General features: G+C 45.7%; 1 protein-coding gene across 15 annotated transcripts in view; it reads right to left on the bottom strand.

Moving 5' to 3' along the window:
* TRRAP (transformation/transcription domain associated protein) overlaps positions 1–21994 on the bottom strand; it is a 113454-nt gene that overhangs the window by 64016 nt on the left and 27444 nt on the right. For 14 of the 15 annotated variants that reach the window (XM_086691277.1, XM_086691274.1, XM_086691284.1 and 11 more), the window contains exons 19-30: positions 19866–20031; positions 18130–18386; positions 15647–15847; positions 12912–13063; positions 11243–11442; positions 8616–8833; positions 8297–8494; positions 7471–7731; positions 6825–6986; positions 4740–4836; positions 2414–2535; positions 1904–2074 (exon numbers count right to left, since the gene is read on the bottom strand). In XM_086691277.1, the coding sequence (XP_086547403.1) occupies positions 1904–2074; positions 2414–2535; positions 4740–4836; positions 6825–6986; positions 7471–7731; positions 8297–8494; positions 8616–8833; positions 11243–11442; positions 12912–13063; positions 15647–15847; positions 18130–18386; positions 19866–20031 (2205 nt within the window). The remainder of the gene's footprint in view (positions 1–1903; positions 2075–2413; positions 2536–4739; positions 4837–6824; positions 6987–7470; positions 7732–8296; positions 8495–8615; positions 8834–11242; positions 11443–12911; positions 13064–15646; positions 15848–18129; positions 18387–19865; positions 20032–21994) is intronic. The other variant, XM_086691279.1, reaches the window with a different exon arrangement.

Genomic DNA, 21994 nt, shown 5'->3' with positions numbered 1-21994 from the left:
CTACAGGCTGTGAGGTTGTAAGTCTCTTTGCGCTGTTCTAAAAGGTCTGGGTAGTGATGTTCACCAAATGAATTCTCAGCTCACAGCAAATCTGAAGGATCAGAATGGCTGTAAAACAACCAACGGATCACAAACACATTGCTTCCTGCAGGCCTGCAAAAGCAGTGAAAGAGGACAGCTGAGAGGTGAGAGAGAAATACAGAGACACTGAGAACACGCACGGATCTCACACACAAGTGTGCCAAGAGCTGTGACGTGACGCAAGATAAAGAGCGTATCTGATGTGCTCTCGTTAGGAGGCGATACAACTTCATTTACTGGAACCACATCTGTGAATGTCTGTACGGACGTAAACTGGTAGGGGGGTGTGTGTTACGCTTGGAAGCTTAACAGGAAGGCAGCTTCCAATCTGGAAAATGTATTTCCATGTAATACCCTGTTTCCCAGTTCTACTCCAATAGGGCAGCAGCTACAATTTTTAGGACCAACCGTAATGCTACCAATTCCCAGGTAGGTGTTTTGGTGATTGTTCGCTGTTTCGGGGTCTGCAGATATGAAGAAACCACACATGAGGTAAAAGCTGTGTGGTCCTCACACATCTGCACCCCACACACGCTCTATCTGTACCTGTCTACTCCTGTCTACGGCTGCGGAAAACCTGTGCCAAAACCAAAACGAATACCTTCAATGTTTTGAGATATCTAAATGGTCAAAGGCTACTTAAGAAAGAAGCATGCCAAGTACATGCACATTTGCAGTAATGTGCCACGAAACCCGAAGTTGTTTGTAACCGTCTACTTTCCAGGAGCAAAACCGAACGTATACGAAAGTTAATAGTTGAACCTCCTTCAACTGCTTATGCTTCAAATTTAAACAGGGTCAAACAGGTATTTTTATTTGCATAATTATTTCCTTGGTATTTCTAAAAACCCAAAATACTTCAGAAGTTCTTACACATGTTCCACTATATCACTGTCTACATAACAGCAGAAGACTGGGAACAACCTAGATGTTCCTCAGCAGGGGAACAGTGAGACAAATTAGGGCACGTCCACGTAAGGGAATAGGAGAAAGGAGTAGAAGAAAGAAGCACTTCATGTTCTCATCTGAAATGATGAGTCGTAAAAAAAAAGTAGCAACTGTGTAAACGTTGCGCTTCCTTTTGAGGGAAACAAAAGAATACACCTATGACCTATTATGAGTATAAAACGTCTCTAAGGGACATACAGGAAACTCTTAACATAGGAACCGGAGGCGGCCACTGGAGGACAGGAACGAGGGGGGTCTTTCACAATAACCCTTTCTTGTTTTTTCTTAATGTCCATCTATCTATCTATCTATCTATTTATTTACAAAATTGAGAAAATATTCATTTGGTACTTATTTATTTTTTAAATGTTTATTTATTTATTTTTGAGAGAGACAAAATGAGAACACAAGCAGGGGAGGGGCAGAGAGAGCGGGAGACACGGAATCCGAAGCAGGCTCCAGGCTCTGAGCTGTCAGCACAGAGCCCGGATGCAGGGCTCAAACCTATGAACCGTAGTATCGTGACCTGGGCCAAAGTAAGACACTCAACTGACTGAGCTACCCAGGCACCCCAATGTCTATTTATTTTTGAGAGAAAGAACACGCAATGCATGCAAGCAGGGGAGGGGGAGAGAGAGAGGGAGAGAGAACCCCAAGGAGGCTCTGCGTGATCAGTTTGGAGCCTGACAAGGGGCTCGAACTCACGAATGGTGAGATCATGACCTGAGCTGAAATCAAGAGTTGGGTGCTCAACACCCAGGTGCCTCCCCCTTTCATGCTTTTTGAATTTTAAACCACGTATATGTATTACTTAAAAAAAAAAAATAACTTAAAATTTCAGGCTGATTAGAGAGTATTTATGCATTTGGCTTACCATCATCTGATCACAAAATTTATCATTGAAGGAGTTTGGGAAGAGCCTGGTAACTGAAGTGAGACGATTCACGACATTCAGTGTCAGGCTTCGATAATCCCCCAGCATCATCAACAAAGGCCGCATATGTGTATGGATTTGATCCACTTCTATGGTAGCACCTTCCAAAAACTATTAAAAAGAAAAAAAAAGGTTACAAAGGAAAACAGTTAACAGAATATACTTTAAAACAGAATGAGCTCATTCAGCTCTAGCAACAAGTGTGTGTTTTCCTTGGAAAATGGAATATCAACCATATACGTTCTAGAAGTTTATGATGAAATGAACGTGACTGCTCATTACTATTTATTATTTTAAAAGGCTCATGAGGACCATGAAACAAATAGAGACGTTATCAGAGTGCAGTGTGTACGAAACAGAGACTTCCAGGCACACAAACGAGGTGAACAGGATGAACCTAAAGGCAGAACTCACACCCATGTGTGCGCACACACACACGCACTCACTCACCTTTCTCATACAGGCTTCTCCAGCCTCCTGCAGCTCACTATTCGTGGAATTCAGGGCCTTGAAGAGGGCAGCGATGATCTTCTCCCTGGACTGAGGAAGGTAGTTGCAGGCAGCAAGCGCATCTTTAGGGAGACAGATCAATACAATTTCATTATTAACCTGAAAATTATATGAATAATTGCCTTGTCTAAAGGCTCTTACCAATCAACACAAACTGAATCACTGAACCACCTCCCAAGTGTCCGACCTCAAGAAAGACAAAGGAATACATGGTCTTCTAGTTCACGTACATGGTCTTCTAGCTCACGTACATGACTTCCCTAGGAGGGAAGTCAACAGCCTGTCAGAAAGGCCATGATAAATATTACCTGGTCCAGATAGAAGGAAGAAGGGCTGGAGGGGGAAAAGAGGGAGTGCGCACTGACACCACTTCCCCCATCCTCACATGGGGTGAGAGCATGGCTGAGTGTAAGCAGACGCATGCTGAATTGACAGAGGGCTGGCCCTGAACTCTAGTGGTGAAGGGAACACACACACACAGCCCGGCTTCTCTTCCACTATCCATGTCTGACCAGGCAGCCTCCTCCCATCTTGGGGAGTTAAAGGCTGTGAAAATGCAAATATTCATAGAAAAGGGGATACACATTAATCCCACATGTTAGCTGAGAGATAACATCCAAGAGTAATGCCTGTTATTAGCCAACAGGAATGAAAAGCATGCAGAGAAAGCAATCCCGACACAAGCAAAGATTCCAACCCTGGCTGCGGAGCACCCCCCTCACTCCCACCTGCTGTGTCGTCCACACCCCAGCCCCTTGCTCAAGCACAGGTATAATGGTCTGCCTCTTACCTCCTCTACCCCTAACTCAAGGAAGGTTCTGGCAATGTTTTATTAGGAACGTAAAACCCAACAGAGCAAGAGAAAAAGTCAACTAAAAAAAAAAAACTCGTACTGGGTATTTATATATCAAGAAAGAAAGAAAGAGAGAGAGAGAGAGAGAGAGAGAGAGAGAGAGAAAGAGAGAAAGAGAGAAAGAGAGAAAGAGAGAAAGAAAGAAAGAGAAGGGAGGGACCATGCTTCTAAGTGAGAATTCAAAGGAGTAAAAATTCAACAGTGTAACTGACGTTCCTCACAAAAGCCTAGAGGTGGCAGGAGTCTCAAATGCTATGGAGCCACTGAGAAGCCTATACAGGTTGTAGTAAATCTTACTGTATACTCTGATTTGAGTGCAAATGGCAATATATGAAAGCTATGACAATACTTTTTTCTTCTTTTTAATGTTTTTTTTTATTTATTTTTGAGACGGAGAAAGACAGAGCATGAGCAGGGGAGGGGCAGAGAGAGAGAGGGAGACACAAACCCAAAGCAGGCTCCAGGCTCTGAGCTGTCAGTGCAGAGACTGACAGGGGCTCAAACTCACGGACTGTGAGATCATGACCTGAGCTGAAGTTGGTCGCTTAACTGACCGAGCCACCCAGGTGCCCTGAGAGCTATGACAATTCTTAAACCACAATATCAGAGTCATGACAGAACTACAGAATAGAGAGTTAATTATTATAAGGTAAAATGCATCATTTATAAGAGTAAAAAATTATTTAAATCCTAACAATTGATATAATCTATTGACATCTCATTATGTAGTTTCACAAATACTTTTTTTTTTTTTTTTTGAAGAAAGGCAGACTGCCACATGCAGCGCCTCATTTGGATGTGTCTGGAGTCTTGGAAGCCTGACTACCCTACGTTCTCCTACAAACACAAGTTTTTTGATTCCACCTTAAAAAAGATCAAAAAAAAAAAAAAAAACCCCAAGGAAAAATAAGATAAAAACAGAGAAAGCGGCAAACCGTAAGAGATTCTTTTTTTTTTTTTTTTTTTTTAATTTTTTTTTCAACGTTTATTTATTTTTGGGACAGAGAGAGACAGAGCATGAACGGGGGAGGGGCAGAGAGAGAGGGAGACACAGAATAGGAGATAGGCTCCAGGCTCTGAGCCATCAGCCCAGAGCCTGACGCGGGGCTCGAACTCACGGACCGCGAGATCGTGACCTGGCTGAAGTCGGACGCTTAACCGACTGCGCCACCCAGGCGCCCCAAGAGATTCTTAAATATAGAGAACTGGGGGTTCCTGGAGGGGCAGTGGGTGGGGGATGGGCTAAATGGGTGATGGGCATGAAGGAGGGCACTTGTTGGTTCTACTCCTGCAACCAATACGACACTGTACGTTAACTAACTTGAATTCAAATAAATAAATTTAAAAAAAAAACAGCAAAAGCCACTGTCTCCCTGCATCTTCATACTCATGACTTAATTTGGATTAACTTACTCAACGCTGCAATTCGCAGAGGTACGAGTGACGGAAGGCTTTTGTAACAAGGCAGCTTTGTTAAAGCGGAGTCCTCAGCCTCACATAAATTTAATAGCTGTAAAAGATACAATAATTTTAGCCTGCTCTTCCTGTCAAGACACAATAACCTTGAAAATAACAGAACACAGCAATCTCACACACACACACCACAATCAATGAACTAAATTCAAATCCTAGAGAATTTAATACCAAATGGGACTGAGTTTCCTTCTAAAGCAAACTCAGTCAGCCTCAGTAGTGAAATGAGACATTTTCTCACCCACTCTGATACCGTAACCTTTTTTCTCTACACAGGGGACCACGTGAACTGCAGATATCATGGTGGCAGGTACATCTTCCTCCTTATTCAGAGCTGCTTCCCCATGCCTCGGGCCAGTGCTCGACAATCGTGTGTGCTCTATAATTCAGCATTTCAGTGGTGATACTTGTTTGCCCCCCCGCCAAGTACAGAAAAGTGCATAAAGAAAGAAGTTGAAAGTCACTGGGAATACCATTAGTCAGAGATTCCTGTAGCTATGTTTTATGTTTCTGGACATTTTATCACAAGCCAGTATATATTTATACGTCTAATACCTAAAATACCACATATGGGGTTCTACTACTATTTTCCCCTTCTATTTACATCTTAAAAAAACAGTATTAACTTTACCGTTTTTCCCTTAAAGATTCCTACCTAGTAAAAGATTTAAAACAGCAAAAAAAGGACAGAGAGTAGAAAGCACTTCAAGCCACCACCCTATTCCACTCCATCAGTACTACTCTCCTCATATAAAACACACGTGCGCACACACACATACAGACAACTGTATCTGTATCTACATCTAGACAGAGTGAGTTCCGAACATGACATGTACCAGAATCACCCGGGAAGCTGGGGGAAGCTTGCAGATGGTAGATTTGTAGGTCTGACCCCAAACTTCCAGGGAGAGGACTCCAGAGTCTCTATTTTTCAAAAGATCCTCACATGTTTTGATGCAGCTGGTACACTGATTAGCACTTGGGAAACCAGACACATTTCCTGAGATTTATCTCCCAGCACTACTTAAGGATCTGGTCTTAAGCCTCGGTGAGGAATTTTCCACATGGGTTAAAACACATCTACCTGGATCCACCAAAAGGAAACTTCCTCCCATCCTCTGGTGGCTCTCCTAGAACCTTGGACAGGTCATATGAGCATCGACTCTTACACAAGGGACGCAACAAGGTATAAAAGATCAAAGCTAGACCACGTGATCATACAATCGTACGTCCAAGCAAATACATAGGACTTAAAAACTCAAGAGGCAAATTTTTCATACCTGGAAATTCAAACTTAGTGTGGACTGAAAAAAACTTGCTTATGACCTTTGCATCAGTTTACTCTGAAAAATGCCTCCAGAGTATGATTCAGGTCTTAAAAAAGATTAGTCTAGAGACTGATCCCCAGACGAACATTGTATTCTAAGAATTAACGCTTAGAATTTGACTGTATCTATAGTTCAATTTGTTTCTCACTGTCTAATGTCACCCCATACTGGGATGTTTACAGAGACAAACACTTGTTAAGATGCCATCTGCCACTGCCCAAGATGAGGATCATCAGTATCTGTACTTCATGGAGTGCCATCAGGGTCAAATGAAGGCATTCCTGTGAAGTAGGTTCTCCACGGTGCATGGCACATTCTTAAGTGATGAACATATTCAATAAACCAGCCCTTGCTCTGAGCCAGTCTTGCTCTGGGCACCAGCTGATGACGGTGATCAGAGCAGATAGTACATCTTTCTCTAGATGACATCTTTAAGGCCCTGGACAGCAAGGTTCCTCGTAGAGGGCTCACACAGTTCTACGGACTCGGAAAACAGCCACACGTGGTTGAACACCTCTGGTCACCAGGCCTGTCACGTACGTACCTGTGCGGCGTGCTGGGCCAGGTTATGGCTGGTTACCTGTGGTCGCCACCTATGCCTTCTCTGAATGCTGCCTGACCAGTCTTTGCGCACAAAGACAGGCTACCAGACACACGTCATCACCATCCACACCACGCCGCACCACCACCCCCCTACCTCTGTGTAGAACACCTTATGTTCCACCACGTTAAGATCCATTGTGAAGAGCCTGGGCTGTAGCGTGGTACAGAACGTGTTCCCCTCCATCAGGCCAATCTGCGCATTGGCAGGCTGGTGTCTGAGCAAATGCTTCTTGGGTGGGACCATATCCTGGAGGACCTGGGAGAGGAAAGGAGGAAGCACTACTGACCAGTTGTCCCTAAAAAGCAAATACTGCTCCTCACAGTACTCGAAAATAATTACCAATTTGAGAACCACGAGATAAAAAGTTATCACGAACGTCCTTTAGTTAGGGAACGGAGGGGGGGTTCCGTGCGCGAACACCGGATCATAGATAGTTACGTGTCAAATACGTTTACCTCCTGAGTCTCTAGAGTCACCGCTCTTAAAACAAGAGTGACCGGACTGTACTACAGAGACCCAGGAAATGGGCCCTCTGTTCTCCTGACACTGACAACTACGAGTATAGCCACTGATACAAGCACGCCGCTTTCTGCCTGAGATCAGAGAGAGCACGTCCAGTAGCACTCTGTGAGGTGGACCCACAATTCCCAGTCATTCATCACCTTCAAGTCAGATTTGAAGGAAAACTGCCTCAAAAGTTTTGCTCAAATGATCCTAATTCCAGTGGCAGAAATCTCACCTCTTTATGGGGCTCCATGATCACTGTCACACTTTTCCCAGTGACCTGGGCTAAGACCTGCAGGGAATGCATGGCCTGTTTTCTCACAGTGGAATTTGGAGAGGTGACTTCTCGAACCAAGTCATGTGTCACGTGGTGAAAGGACTTCTCCTGAGCTGCCACGATCTCTTCGGCTCTCTCTTCATCTTTTAAAGGTGTCGCACACCTCATCAGAAGCTGCTCCAAGGTGGTCTTTGCCATGGCAACCGCCCCGTTGGAAACCTGCAGGCCAGGGACTCCTCAGAACGAAAAGGGCTGTGGCTGAGCGCCTGCACCCCTTGCACCAGCTAATTTAACAACCCCCGTTCAGTACTTCAGGAGCCAAGTCGCCTTCCTACAATTTCCATAGGTCACTCAGAAAAGAAAATGCAGATCTGGACACACTCCTTATATTTACGCGACAGACGAGCTGGCAATGCCCGCTGTACTCTATTTGTTCGAGTTACACCTGCACATAGGTTCCGAAAAATGCAGCTTCCACAGAAACTCCTGCAGCACCTGCACTATTTAGCTCTACGGCAAGAGTGAGAAGTATTGTTTCCCTTTACAGAGAGATGTGCCGTGTTATGTACTCTGGCCTGTGACCATTCCTTAGCAAGGCAGACAGATATTTAGACAACCAGGGAGAGCCTATGGTGGTTCTGACCTGTCTTTTTTAGTCAAGATGCCATAACGAAATCTGAGCTGCTAGGAGAGCCCATTTCCAGAACTGCTTCATACTAACTATTCTCCAGGCAAATCAGTTTCTGGAACAGCTTGGTTAGGTTTGGGACCAACCATTACCTACCTCTCCAGTCAAGTCCATCATGACAAAGAGAAGCGCTTTGAGGAACGTCTGCTGGTTCTGGAGAACCCAAGTGAGAGGCAGCCGCTCCATGAGAAATTTAATGGACACCACACCCCCCAGCTTTGCATACCAGGCCTGCTCATAGCAACACGCACACAAGCGTTCTACGATGTAAGAAAACAGAGGCAGCTGGCACGCCTGGGGAGAAAAACAGAAGCACAAACTATCATGTTACTGCAACTCTTAAACCACCAGTTTCCAGGCTACCCGCAGGCACAAACACCCCCAAAAGAGCAGATGCTTCTCAGTCTTTCCTTACCCTCTCCTTTGAGCCCAGGATGATACTGGCAACATCAAATATCACAGCTAGTGCCACCTCTCCAATCTTGCAAAGCTCCTTTTCCTCGTATGCCATGCAAATGGCTATTGCATCAATTAGGACCAAGGGATCCATTCCTTTGGACCCATTTTCTTCACTGTGGAACATGGCTGTGCTGGGCTGGCTGCCCACCTGGTAGCAAGGAAGCAGGAAAGGACCTGAAAGAGAGGCAGCAGGCATGGGAGAAAGTCAAGGTTATTTCCATGGACGTTCTTGTCCCTCAAATGGCAAAACTACCTCATTTTTTAATTTTTTTTTAACATTTTATTTATTTTTGAGACAGGGAGAGACAGAGCATGAACAGGGGAGGGTCAGAGAGAGGGAGACACAGAATCGGAAACAGGCTCCAGGCTCTGAGCTGTCAGCACAGAGCCCGACGCAGGGCTCAAACTCACGAACTGTGAGATCATGACCTGAGCCAAAGTTGGACGCTTAACCGACTGAGCCACCCAGGCGCCCCAAAACTACCTCATTTTTAAAACACTTAAGTTTATTTATTTTTAGGGAGAGAGTGAGAGTGAGCGTGCGCCTGTGCAAGCAGGGAAGGGGCAGAGAGAGAGGGAAAGAGAGGATCCCAAGCGGGCTCTGCACTGTCAGCGCAGAGCCCCATGCAGGGTTCGAGCTCATGACAGCGAGATCATGACCTGAGCTAAGATCATGAGTCGGATGCTTAACCGACCGAGCCACCCAGGCGCCCCTAAAACTTTTTTAAGTTTATGTTTTTAGTAGTCTCTGCACCCAACATGGGGCTCAAACGCATGAGACTGAGGATCAAGACTTGCATACTCTACCAACTCCAATAGCCAGGCACCCCTAAACTACCTCGTTTTCAAACTAGAGGTCAGGAGCTCAATAAAAGCCCACGCTGGTACTTTTTTTTTCCTTTATGAAAAAACTTTTTAATTAATAACTTACTTATTTTTAAGTTTTCATCCAAATTAGTTAGCATATAGTGCAACAATGATTTCAGGAGTAGATTCCTTAGTGCCCCTTACCCATTTAGCCCGTCCCACCCACCACAAAACCCCTCCAGCAACCCTCTGTCTGTTCTCTATATTTAAGAGTATCTTATGTTTTGTCCCCCTCCCTGTTTTTATGTTATTTTTGTTTCCCTTCCCTTATGTTCATCTGTTTTGTATCTTAAAGACCTCCTATGAATGAAACGATATGAGACTTGCTCTTCTCCGACTAATTTGCCAGCACTGGTACTTTAGACCAACTTCTGTTAAGTTGCAATTACTTGTAAATTAAGTGGTCTAATTCACACTAAGGTGATTTTTCTGAATTATTTCCGTTATAAACAGTATTCTTTTCAGATTTTCTCAGTCATAACTCAAAAATGCATTAGTTTAAAATGAAAATCACCATCAGGTTCCTTGTTTTAGAAAATTAGGGAGGGCTGGGTGCCCCGTCGGTTAAGCATCCGACTTCAGCACAGGTCATGATCTTGTAGTTCATGAGTTCGAGCCCAGCATCGGGCTCTGTGCTGACAGCTCGGAGCCTGGAGCCTGCTTCAGATTCTGAGCCTCCCTCTCTCTCTGCCCCTCCCCAACTCCTGCTCTCTCTCAAAAATAAATTAAACATAAAGAAAAAAAAGTAAAAATCATTGAAGAGACCAAGGGGCACAGCACAGAAATGACTGTGGGCTATGCTCTGGACTTCCTGACATACAAATAACAATTAAAAAGCAACTTGGGCCTGACACCCAACACACAGAAAATAATCTGCTATTAATTAATGCCTTGGAGGCACCCAGCAAGATAGGCATCATCAGGCAGCTTACAAGTCTGCTGGAAAAGACATTAACAGAGAGACACTGAGGAATGATCTAAAATAAACCTTATAGCATTGACTATCCGGACCAAGAAAGCCAAGGAGAGATACAAGAGGGAAAGTTCTAGGTGTTCTGCGGTGTTCAAAGGAAGTTGCTTTGCTGCTCTGGAGGGTGAGGGGTCTTGGGAACACCTGCCCAGCGCCGGTCTGGGAGGAGCTGCAGAAGCTGGGAGTAAGTGTTCAGAAACTTACACAGCAACTGACAGTGTCAGGACATTTTATTGCCTTCTGCAAAAGCACCCGTCCGGAAGGATTAGGAAGAGAAGCAGAGAGACAAACAAAAGTGGCCCGTCCCCATCCAGAGCCTGAGGGGTGGCAGGGATGACCACTCCAGGAACCGAGAAAAGCACAAAGACTTGGGGGAAGCCAGCTGACAGCAGGAGGACAGAGGGGGAGGCTCGGCCTTGGAAAACAACACAAGAAAGACCGGCAACAAGGGGGACCACAAACTTTTACACGCGGAGTGCCCAAAAGTATTCCGCCCCCATTTTCATGAAAAACAAAGGGCCAAAATATTAAACGAACGTATTTTACAAATGAAACGTGGTAACAATTTTTAAGTTAATGTTGCACCCATCATTGAAATATCGATTATCCCGCAATAAGTGGGGATTAAAAAAGCAAAGGCCAAAAATCAACCAGCCAAACGGCTTCTCTGAAATACCATGAAGTCCTTGTGGAGCTTTGGAAGCAGCCCAAGGAAGTCACACGAGCACTTGCACCGCCCCACTCACCGCACTGCTGGGCAACTGCCACCATCGTGTAGTGGCGGATCAAGCTGGCGACAAAGGGCAGGGCGCTGGGCCGGAGATCCTTAATGACGGCAGACATGAACGCCCCAGTCAGGGCCTGCTCAAACGTCTTCCGAGCTGGAGTGTCCTGTGCTTTGTAGCGATGTGATATGATGACATTAGGGATGGTCTTTTCTGTAAAGCTGAAAGACAAGATTGGATCTGTCATCACAACACCAAAGTCCCGACCTGATGATGTCACCAGCACTTCTGTTTTCATTTTCAGCTTGCCAACCTTCCCCTTGTTCAGACAGGCCGAAGTGCGTTCATTTCTCTAATTCCAGTAACACCTGGATTCAAACAGGATGAACTTCATCAAGAATATCTATAACCAATGGTTCAAGAGATCCCAAGTGTGTTCTACCTAATATGAGCACAGGCAAGGAATCAGAGCAAAATTACACTGTGGCAGCAGATTTAGTATCTTTATAGTTTTTAAAGAAAGTAGATGTTGGACTTCTGTCTTTTGTAACTAAGTCAAATTCTAAGAAATAAACCAATCATTTGGGGTGCCTGGGTGGCTCAGTCGGTTAAGCATCTGACTTTGGCCTACGTCATGATCTTGCCATTTTGAGTTCAAGCCGCGCATTGGGCTCTGTGCTGCCAGCTCAGAGCCTGGAGCCTGTTTCAGATTCTGGCTCTCCCTTTCTCTCTGCCCCTCCCCCACTCGCGCTATCTCTCTCAAAAATAAACTTTTAAACAAAAAAAAAAGAAAGAAAGAAACCCATCAACAATCAAATAGAAATGAAAACTCTTGAAGGCAGCTATACACCTATTGTATGTTGAAAAATCACACCATGCCAAGGTGCCCGGGTGGCTCAGTCTTAAGCGTCCGACTTTGGCTCAGGTCATGATCTCACGGTTCATGGGTTTGGGCCCTACATTGGGCTCTGTGCTGACAGCTCAGCTTCAGATTCTGTGTCTCCCTCTCTCTCTGCCCCTCCCCTGCTAGTTCTCTGTCTCTCTCTCTCTCAAAAATAAAGAAAACATTTAAAAAAATAAAAAGAAAAGACAGGAAAAATCACCACGGGAACTATATCAGACCCGGTTATTAGAGGCCTCACTGACAGTGCATGGATCACCCATCATCGATGCTCTGAGAAACGTGTAAATACAGAGCCAAAGTCCCCTCCCTGCAATGTGACACAGAAAGATTAACACCCACACATGATCACAAAAGACCACCACCTAAGGTCATAGCAATAACTGATAAGAACAAAATATAAATATCACATGACAAGCATCTGGGGAATGGAAGGGTCACCATGGATCAGAAAAGCAAAAGATCCGCTGAATGTCTATCACGTGCCCAGCGCTAAGGATATAATGGTTCATAACAGGACAGAAAAGGCCAGGACCCTTGCTCCCTGAAGCTGACAGCCTCAGGAGGCAACAGTCAGACTACAAAGGAGGTAAATTCTAATCCTCAAGCACCCAGTTTCGCCTCTTCATTTTCTCGAAAAGCCCAGAGAAGCATCACTAGGCAGATCACAGGCTGACTTCCTGACTTGACGGAGCAAAGTCCTAGCACCGCGGAGATCTGGGAGGTGCTCTCCACCCTAAATCCTGATGGAAGATGCACTAATCACAGAAAACCACGTCCCCAACATACTTAGGGTGTGCGAGAAGCTGGTAGAGGGCATGTTTATTGTCCTCCAGACTCATCATTGCCACCAGGAAGCACTTGATCACCTCCCACGCCTGCCTCCGGTAGTAAGGCTCCGTGTTGGCGCTCTTCAGGCAGTCTAGAGCGGTTTCGATGGCCTATGGCAAACACAAAAAGCGTAGTTTATGCAGAAATTACCTGACCACAAAATTCTCTCTTTACAAGACAAAAGAGCTTTCTTTATTTTTTCAGAAAACCTACACAGTTATATGTACTAATTTTATCCTGTTCAATTAGGTTGACCAGGAAGGCTGGGGAGGCATAATCATAAACAAAAAATCACGTGAAGCCTTTAACAGCTAAGAGATTAGCCTCAATGACAATTCTATAGCTATAAACCCTGTAAGCAGAAGTGATGGGCGTTAAAAGATTCATCTAGGCTGTGTGTGAGGAAGCAGTGGATGCTGACAGGGCCAGCAGCCCTGCCCTAAACAGTCACACGCGGTCACAAAGAGCATGACAACAGGTCCTCACTGTTGTGCCCGAGCCCGGGGCACCGCAGCACTGTCCCTCCTCCCACCGCCTCTGCCCTGGTCACCAACAGGTAACAAATCATGTGGAGACAATTTCAGAAGCAGTAAGAATCAATGCAACCTTTGAGCCAATTACCTGCCAAAACAACAGAGCGTTGTAACGTGCCACAAGCAGGATTGTTTGTGAGAATTCGCCAGCACCTGGCTTGGCCATGAGCTCATGCCCTTGGCCCCGGCAGCCCCACCGGCCGTGTGGGGTGCTGCGCGCCCTCGGCCTCTGCCTGCTAGGAAGCCGGCCCCTCGTGCACCCGAAGTCTGTAGGGGAGTCCAGGAGGATGTGGGAGCCACTCTTCAAAACTTGGTTTCTTCTTTGGGGGAAAAACTACTTCTAAAGAGATTTCCTGCTCTGCTTAGTCTACGCAGCATCAAATGAAAGTCAGATACCTTAGTTTTCACGACTAATACCAAGCTTGCCACTGACAGGGCTGAAGCAAACAGTCCTGGGTTAAGACATTACCTACACTCTGGGAACATGCTTCAGACCCAGGATGTTCACTTCAGTAACTTGCAATGTAAAGGCAGCATTTTAGCTGTATTCTCTTAGGAGGAAACTAGTGCTTATTTGGCAAATATTTTTATTAAGGTTTGGGGGAGAAGCTAGGGTTGCGTCTCACTGTGAGATCTGGAGAGGACACCTATCTACGGGCTGGGGGAGGGTCAGGGACAATGTGAGTGCTTGAGAAGTGGGGGATACAGGATATTGAGAGAGAATGATGGATGAGAACCCCGGAAGGACATTTATCCATGATGGGTATCGTTCCCCATAGATGTTTAATAAAGCCTGATTGAAAAAAAAGAAAAAAAACCACAGAACTCACTATGTGGGTAAGGTTTGAATACAGAGAAGTGAACAGGCAGAGCTCTACACTATGACACAACAGGACAGTCAGCCCTGAGCAAAGGGAGGGCTCTGAGTGGGTCCAGGCCACGAAATGCTGGTTTAAGACCAGATCTGTCTGCAAGGAGTTCAGGAATCCAGCTGGCATCTGGCTTACTAAAACGGCGGAGTCACTGAGATGCACGCGGAGGCCTACTCTAACACCCTTTAAAAAAACAGCCAGTACGGGATGCCTGGGTGGCCCAGTCGGGTGAGCGTCCGACTTTGGCTCGGGTTACGATCTCAGTTTGGTGCGTAAGCTCAAACCCTGCATCAGGCTTGCTGCGGTCAGTGCCGAGCCCGCTTCAGATTCCCTGTCCTCCTCTCTCTCTGCCCCTCCCCAACTTGCATGCTCTCTCTCAAAAATAAACAAAACATTAAAAAAAAAAAAAAAATACCCAGTATGTAACGACTAGATAAACATCCTGAAAAGACACGGTAACAAAAGTTCTAAGGAAGGGTGGAAGAAGGCTGGCTCTACAATAAGGCGGAGAAGTCAACCTGAACAATGTAGATCATGGTAAAGTGGACCAAGATGCATGTGACAAAGGACCAGGAGGGCTCGATGAGGTGAAAGGGGGAACAGTTTCAAAATGACAAAGCAAAAGCAGCAGAGTGGACACTCGGGCATGATGCTGGGCATGCTGTCTGCCCATTTTCTACCCAACGGGACAGGAGTTCCAAATGGCAGATAGAGACCACAGAGCTGCCCGCAGAGGGCTCAGGAGCCAGGAGAGACAGCAGGTGCTACGTCTGGATAGAGAATGGGAGAAGTGGGTGCTCAGGAATGACAAGTATGGGATAAACTTGGGTTCTAATGACATCTGAAGTAAAGCCTGTTAGGCAATGAAACGGACTAAGTTCAAGGAAGGGGTGGGCTGGGCGGCGGTGTCTCCTGCTCCATCGGGAAACATGAAACTGCTCAAGGGTCCAGAGTTCTCCAGGCAGTACACCCCCACCGGCCTCCTGGTGTTAGGAAAGCCCCTTTGCCACCCAAGCTGGTCCCCCAAAACAGTCTGTCCTTTGAGCTAGAAACTCCCTCCCCAAGGGCACCTGCCTGGCTCAGTCAGTAGAGCATTTGACTCTTGATCTTGGGGTTGTGAGTTAGAGCCCCACACTGGGTATAGGGCTTACTTACAAACAAAATCTTAAAAAAGAAATTCCCTGGCAAGAAAGACATGTTTTATTTACGTATTTGCAAACAGAAATTCACTTTCTTAAAATGAAATGTATAGTATCCTTAAGAAGCTCCTGCAGATTTCCAAATTTACCTTCTCCATCGGGAGCTGAAGAGATGCTTTACAGTCAGAAAACTCCACTGTGATACTGGGGCCTTGAACCTCGGTCACAACATAGTGCAGCTTCTGGGACTCCTTCAACATCTTCCTGTTACTGCCACCAAATTTACCAAGTACACGATAGGCCACGTGAGAAATGCTATCAGCAGGATTGCGTAAAGTGCGCCATAAAGCCTAAAAACCAAAGTACTTTGATTAAAATCCTTGCAAGGCAAGGCATCCTCATGGTTCACAAATCAAACTTTTCAAGTTGTAGCAAATTATACAGCAAAAATTCTTCCTCCCATCTCTGTCCCCCAAACACAAATTTCCCCTTATTGGGAGAAGCCAATGTTATTAATCTTATGTATCCTTCCAGAAAAATTTTCTTTAAAACGCACATATAAACATAAATGTTCTTCCATGCTCCTGAAACACACACAGTAGCATATGATAAATATCGCAGAGCTCAAGAGCAAGAAAACTAAGCAATATATCGTCTAAACATATATACAAAATGGGACCAGAAGAGGCATGGAGGGAAATGCTCTTTACTGTTAAAGTCCTTGTCCTGGATTTGATGGTGAGTTCTCAGGTTTTTACTTCGATTATTAGGCTTTATAACTTACAAACAAGATAAATTCCTACGAATCGGATAAACGATCTTATACATTTCAAACTTCATGTTAGAAAGGATGGTGAAGGGCGAAAACACAATCATGACAGGCCCCGCATTCTGGGAACAGATAACAAGTACGCGCACCTTGTATCAGTGTATAAGGACCACACACACTCAACTGTTTCAAAAAACTCTTGTCAATCTTCCCACATTCTTTCACCTAAACTATCTAAGTCCTCAAAATTACTATGTCTGTCTAGGGGCACTTGGGTGGCTCATTTGGTTTAATGTCTGACTCTTGATTTTGACTCAGGACATGATCTCACAGTTCGTGAGTTTGAGCCCCTTGCTGGGCTCTGCATGGACAGCAAGGAACCAGCTTGGGATTCTCTCGCTCTCTCTCTGTCCCTCTCTGGTTCATGTGCAGGTGCAGGCATGCTCTCTCTCTCAAACTTAAAAAAAAAAAGTCTATTTAAGTCTATTTTCTTAGATCACCTTCCATAACAATACCAGATATTAGCATCTAGCAACAGCCAACGTAAAATCTTAGAATTTTCTTTAAAGCAAAATTTCACCTTCTCTTATGTTCCTAAAGGTCCACCAAGGCCTGTCCATCGGGAACCCCTGCTGAGAGGTGCTAAGCCCCCCCCACCCCCCCAACCTCTACCGCTCCACCCGGCCCCACCACTCCTCATGTACCCTCAGGAGAGGGAATTTCTGCTTAACCCCCCTGGAGGGGGTGGCACTGGGAGCGAGTGCTGGTTGAGGAGACCACAGAGAAACAGACTATGACACTTGTCTAGTGTGGGGGGCGGGGATTACTGGGGCTCCAAAAGCAGGAAGGAGCCTCGCCCCTGTCTCCCAGGACCGTCTGCCTCATGAAACAACAAGAGCCCCATGAGCCCAGCCAGCCCCACTTCCTCCTCTCACATGCTGCTCACCCACACCTGGGTCAGGCCCAGGGTTTGCCTTCCAGAACCAACAGTGCCGTTCTCTCCTGAGGCAGGCTCTCCGTCAATCCTCCAAAGGACGGCTGGGAAAGTGGACTTGGAGGCCCTGACCCAACCGCCAGCCCCATCCTCTCCCACCCAGATGGCACACAGGGTCCCTATCTCAGGACTGGGGAGGAAAGTCTCCCAAACCCAGCTTCAAGTGCACACTGCAGTTTCCAATCCAGATTCCTGTCTTTTAGGGTTACTGAGTCTCCATCCTTTGAAGCTGGCATTCGGACCTCTAGTTGGGGCCAAATACTCCAAAGCAGAGAGGCAGTATAGTGACAGGCAGCCTACGCTTCTAACAATTACCGACTACGTTACGAATCCGTAACGACAGCAAAACGTGAAGGCAAAACCTAGTATATGACATCCAAACTCTAAGGAAGAAAACATGTTTTCAAAACCATCTCAATTATCTGCTTCAATTCCCTTGACCCGAAAGTGAACACCTGCACTTCCTCAGGAGCGTGATTCTCTTCACTGCAGCATCCCGAGATCTCTCGTGGACAAAGAAAGGCTCTTCCTGGCAGCACATAGTAACCACAGCACCTGCCCTCACAGGTCATCAACTTAAATGAGTCTGTGACCCTCGTGAAAACCCTCTGAAAAAAGGGCAACACTGCAAAACAAATGTCTATTTAATACATATTTCTACACATCTTTTCATAAGCCAGGAGACTCATGAAGAGGTTAAAAACTACACCACTTCATCTTGCAGAGAGCCCAACACGGGGCGCAGGCAGCTCACTGGGGGTGGGGGGGCTGTCATTTCCGGAAACACTAGCCTAGAAGCCCCGGGAAAACCAATCCGTGAGCCCCCGACAGCCGGCGCTGGGCCGGCCCCTGCGAGAACGCACACTTACCTGCATGAGCTCCGCACGGACAGGCTGGATGTGGTCATAGAGGAAATCGGGCTGCAGGTTGTCCACGCACAGCTCCAGGGTCCTCAGGCCTTGGCTGACCAGCGTCTGCGAGCCGTTGAGAGCAGACACCAAGGGATCCATTAACATGGGCAGGTAGGGCAGGAGGGAGCTCAGCCGCACGGGCACCGTGAGACACAGCTCCACGAACAGGTCCTTCATGTGCTGCTTGTGCAGGCCGCTCTGCAGCATGTTCAGGCCTAGAAGCAGGGTTTGCGGGCATCAGAGAAGAACATCACCCCCAGACGGGCCAGAGTTAATCGTACAGAATAACTGTTCCACCTTCTACTATCAACATCAGCGCAATGACAGGAAGACGTTTTACGTCTCATCTACTACATCAGCTAAACCTATTCTAGAACCATGACCCTTCAGTCCGTCATGTTCATGGTGACAACAGCAGGCTGCATACAACTATAACGTAAGCTATGATACAATTATTTAATGTTAATTAATCCTAATGAGATAGCTAATATCACACATGGATCTTTTAAGAATCACGTTGTTGTTTTTAACAAGCCTGATCCAGAGACACAAGACTCCAATAAGATACCTTCACCTCAAGCTTGAGGTTTACAACCTCACATGTTTTTTCAGGTTTCCAAGAGACCACAGTTGAGGTCTCTGCTGTAAAATAAACGTTTTTTTTTTAAAATCCACTTTCATTTCCTGCAAATGGAGAAGATCTTCCTTCTCACAAAGACAACATCCCTGCTTTTTGTGAGGGTAAGCTGAGCTCCTTCCTAACTGAAACATGTCAGATCAGGACCTGCCCTGAGTGCTCAGAGACCAGCTAGAAAGAGAAAGGCCTAGAACAGTGGATGCATCCCAGGCAGTGCAAGATGGAGAGAGCGCAGAGAAAAGATCGATCAGGGAAGGCATCACAAAGTAATAGCACTGGATTCAGGGTCCAAAGGAGGAGAAGGAGAAAGGTTAAGTTCCCAGAAGGGGATCCACTCGAACAAAAGTAGATAGGGAGAAATGAGCCTGGGGAGGAGGAAATGAGACTCCACAGAACAGAGGACTCAGGCTGGGGAATGACTGGAGATGGGCCACCTTGCAGGGTGGACTCATGGCCATGTTACAGGCAACATGGCCGACTTTTTCCCAATGCCTCCTGGGTACTATACGTTGTAAATGGCTTTTCTTTAAGGATCCCCTTTAGCTCTATATCTTGAAAGCATTCCTGGTCACACCAGAATTGCAGGATTCTGGTTACGTAAGTTTACCTCAAAGTAAAAATACACACTTATAAATCAGCTTTATAATTGCTTTTTCTCTTCTTATTCTGACTCTCTCTCCAACTAGGGATCCCTGACATTACTACTAAGCCACTAGAAACCACTTTGTAGACTTGCTTACCAAATGCTACAAAAATACAACCAAGTCCTAACCAGGGTGATGGAAACCTTCCAACTCCTGTTCAACTCTTGAGTAGGGAGGGGAAGGTCCCTCCCTGAACAAGGGGGCTCCCTTCAAAGTCCTACTGCCTTTAAAGAGAGTGGGACACGGGAACATGAACACATGGACACACACACACCTCTGGCACGGGATACGTACATATATCCCCTCACCAAGACCTTCACTGGATGCAGAGGATGAATGAACCCCACAACCACAGTCAGCCAAACCCATACATGCACACAAGACTAAAAGGCAACCAAAATCACTGCTCTGACCTTGCAGGAGGTTTGGTAGGAGAGGCAAAAATTCCTGATACAGGAGGTCATGGCTACCTCCCCCAATGGAGCGGAACAGGGCCCGGAGCAGCAGGAAGTAGTTATAGGGCTCTTTGGCAGTCTGTGCAAGTTCCATTGAGCTGTTCACGATCTTGTGCAGGTGGGGCTGCGCAGTGGAGAAAAGGCAAGTTAACACGCTCTAAATGAGGATGGGCGACACCCTCAGAACTCATGCTGAAGGTTCACTGTAAACAGGGATGGAAGGTAGTTCTGACGAGTTCACTCCTAAAGGCAAAACAAAACAAGACCTTTCCATCCTTTATTTGGCTCAGATTAATTTGTCTTGAAATATTATGCTGGTTTCCACCAGGATGGCTGCAGAAGAAGCATTTAATAGGCTCCTACGTCACTGTGCAGTTACACGATGTTGAAAAGGTAACACTCTGGAGCAGGAACCAGAGGGTCTGTCCGTTCTGCTCTGCAACTCAATATGGTCACTTCCCTCCTAAGACTAAATAATCAAACAGGATGAAGATGCCCATTTCCTAGAACAATCTAAATGCAGAAAGTAACCGAAAGGAAGTGGAACCTCACGATCAAAAAGGATACACACAACGTCTGGAAGAGCCTCAAAAACTGAGATCGTAAGATCTTGGAAGACTTAATCAAAAAATTTTCTTTAATAATAATAATAATAATAATAAAAGTACTCTATCAGCCTGTAATAACGTTAATTAACGTTTAAAGCCAGACTAGCTTTTTATTTTGTACTTCAAATGCTGATTTTTTTTTTTTTTAAGTTTATTTATTTTTGGGACAGAGAGAGACAGAGGATGAACGGGGGAGGGGCAGAGAGAGAGGGAGACACAGAATCAGAAACAGGCTCTAGGCTCTGAGCCATCAGCCCAGAGCCTGACGCGGGGCTCGAACTCACGGACCGCTGGAACTCACGGACTGCGAGATCGTGACCTGGCTGAAGTCGGAGGCTTAACCGACTGCGCCACCCAGGCGCCCCTTCAAACGCTGATTTTAACATGTAACAGGTTCAGCTGCACACGAAATGTTCTACAGGTATGTTCACAGTGAACTGTGTCACTGACATCGTTCCCAATTTGTTATCATACGTGGCACAATGTACGTGTGCATGTATCCTACCATCAGGTTTTATTCTGGTTTTGTTGTGCATCTAATACCGGCAAAAATTAAATTTTTCAAAGACACCAAATTGTGTGGACGCATATTACAGTTAAGCGTTTGTTCTTAGAAAAATACAAGTATTTTTCTTTTAGGTGAACACAAAAGTAATGTTCAGGTTGTTGCTAAGAGACTGCGACAGAACGGAGAAAACCTGAGGGAGCGGTCACATAAAAACAGAGATTACTGGTGCTCCTGGTCACCGCCTGTACATTTACTGCTCCAGGAGGGGGAAAAAAAAAAGGATCTTGTTTGTGTCTTCAGAAGCCCCCCCCCCCCCCCCACCCCGCGCGAAGACATCACACTTTAGATAAAACTGCTGCTAATACTCAGCTTCCTACAGGAATTAAAATATTTTGCCTTAAGTGGAAATGAATTTTTATTAGGTTTTTGTGCCACCGTCTGCTGCCTTTTCAGTGGGACATGTAACCATGGGTAAGTTTTTTTTAGTCGTTTGCTATAAAATCAAGTAACTGAAGGGATGGAATTAGACTGCACTGGTCATCCACTACGTTAGGAGACATGTCCCTCCGAAACGGTCCTAGTAAGGGATGCCAATTAGTTAGAATTCATAAAGAGGAAAACCAAACAAGTGGTCCCGAAATGAGATGTTCCCCGTACTGCCAAGGAAGATCAGAACACGGCGAAGACACAAAGTTAGAGCGGAAGACGGCTGGCAGAATCAGAACTGTTACAAAAGCCACCTGTTTCTCTTCGGACAAGAGAAGCTGGTAGAGATTTTTCCCTTGCTTTTTTCCCATTACTCAATTTTTAAAATAAGAACGATGTGCTATTTTGTGTAATCCAGAGAAAGAAACTGGAATTAAAAAAAAAAAATTAGCGGTGGCAATACTAACAACAACCCACTGCCTGCCACGGGCACTCTGAAGCTTTCATTTCAAATCATGGATGAATCCTCTGAAACGTTCTTCACA

This window comes from Puma concolor, chromosome E3 (genome assembly GCF_028749965.1).
Source record: "Puma concolor isolate L17-30 chromosome E3, mPumCon1.1.hap2, whole genome shotgun sequence".
NCBI lineage: Eukaryota > Metazoa > Chordata > Mammalia > Carnivora > Felidae > Puma > Puma concolor.
This window is presented reverse-complemented; position numbering and strand designations above follow the sequence as displayed.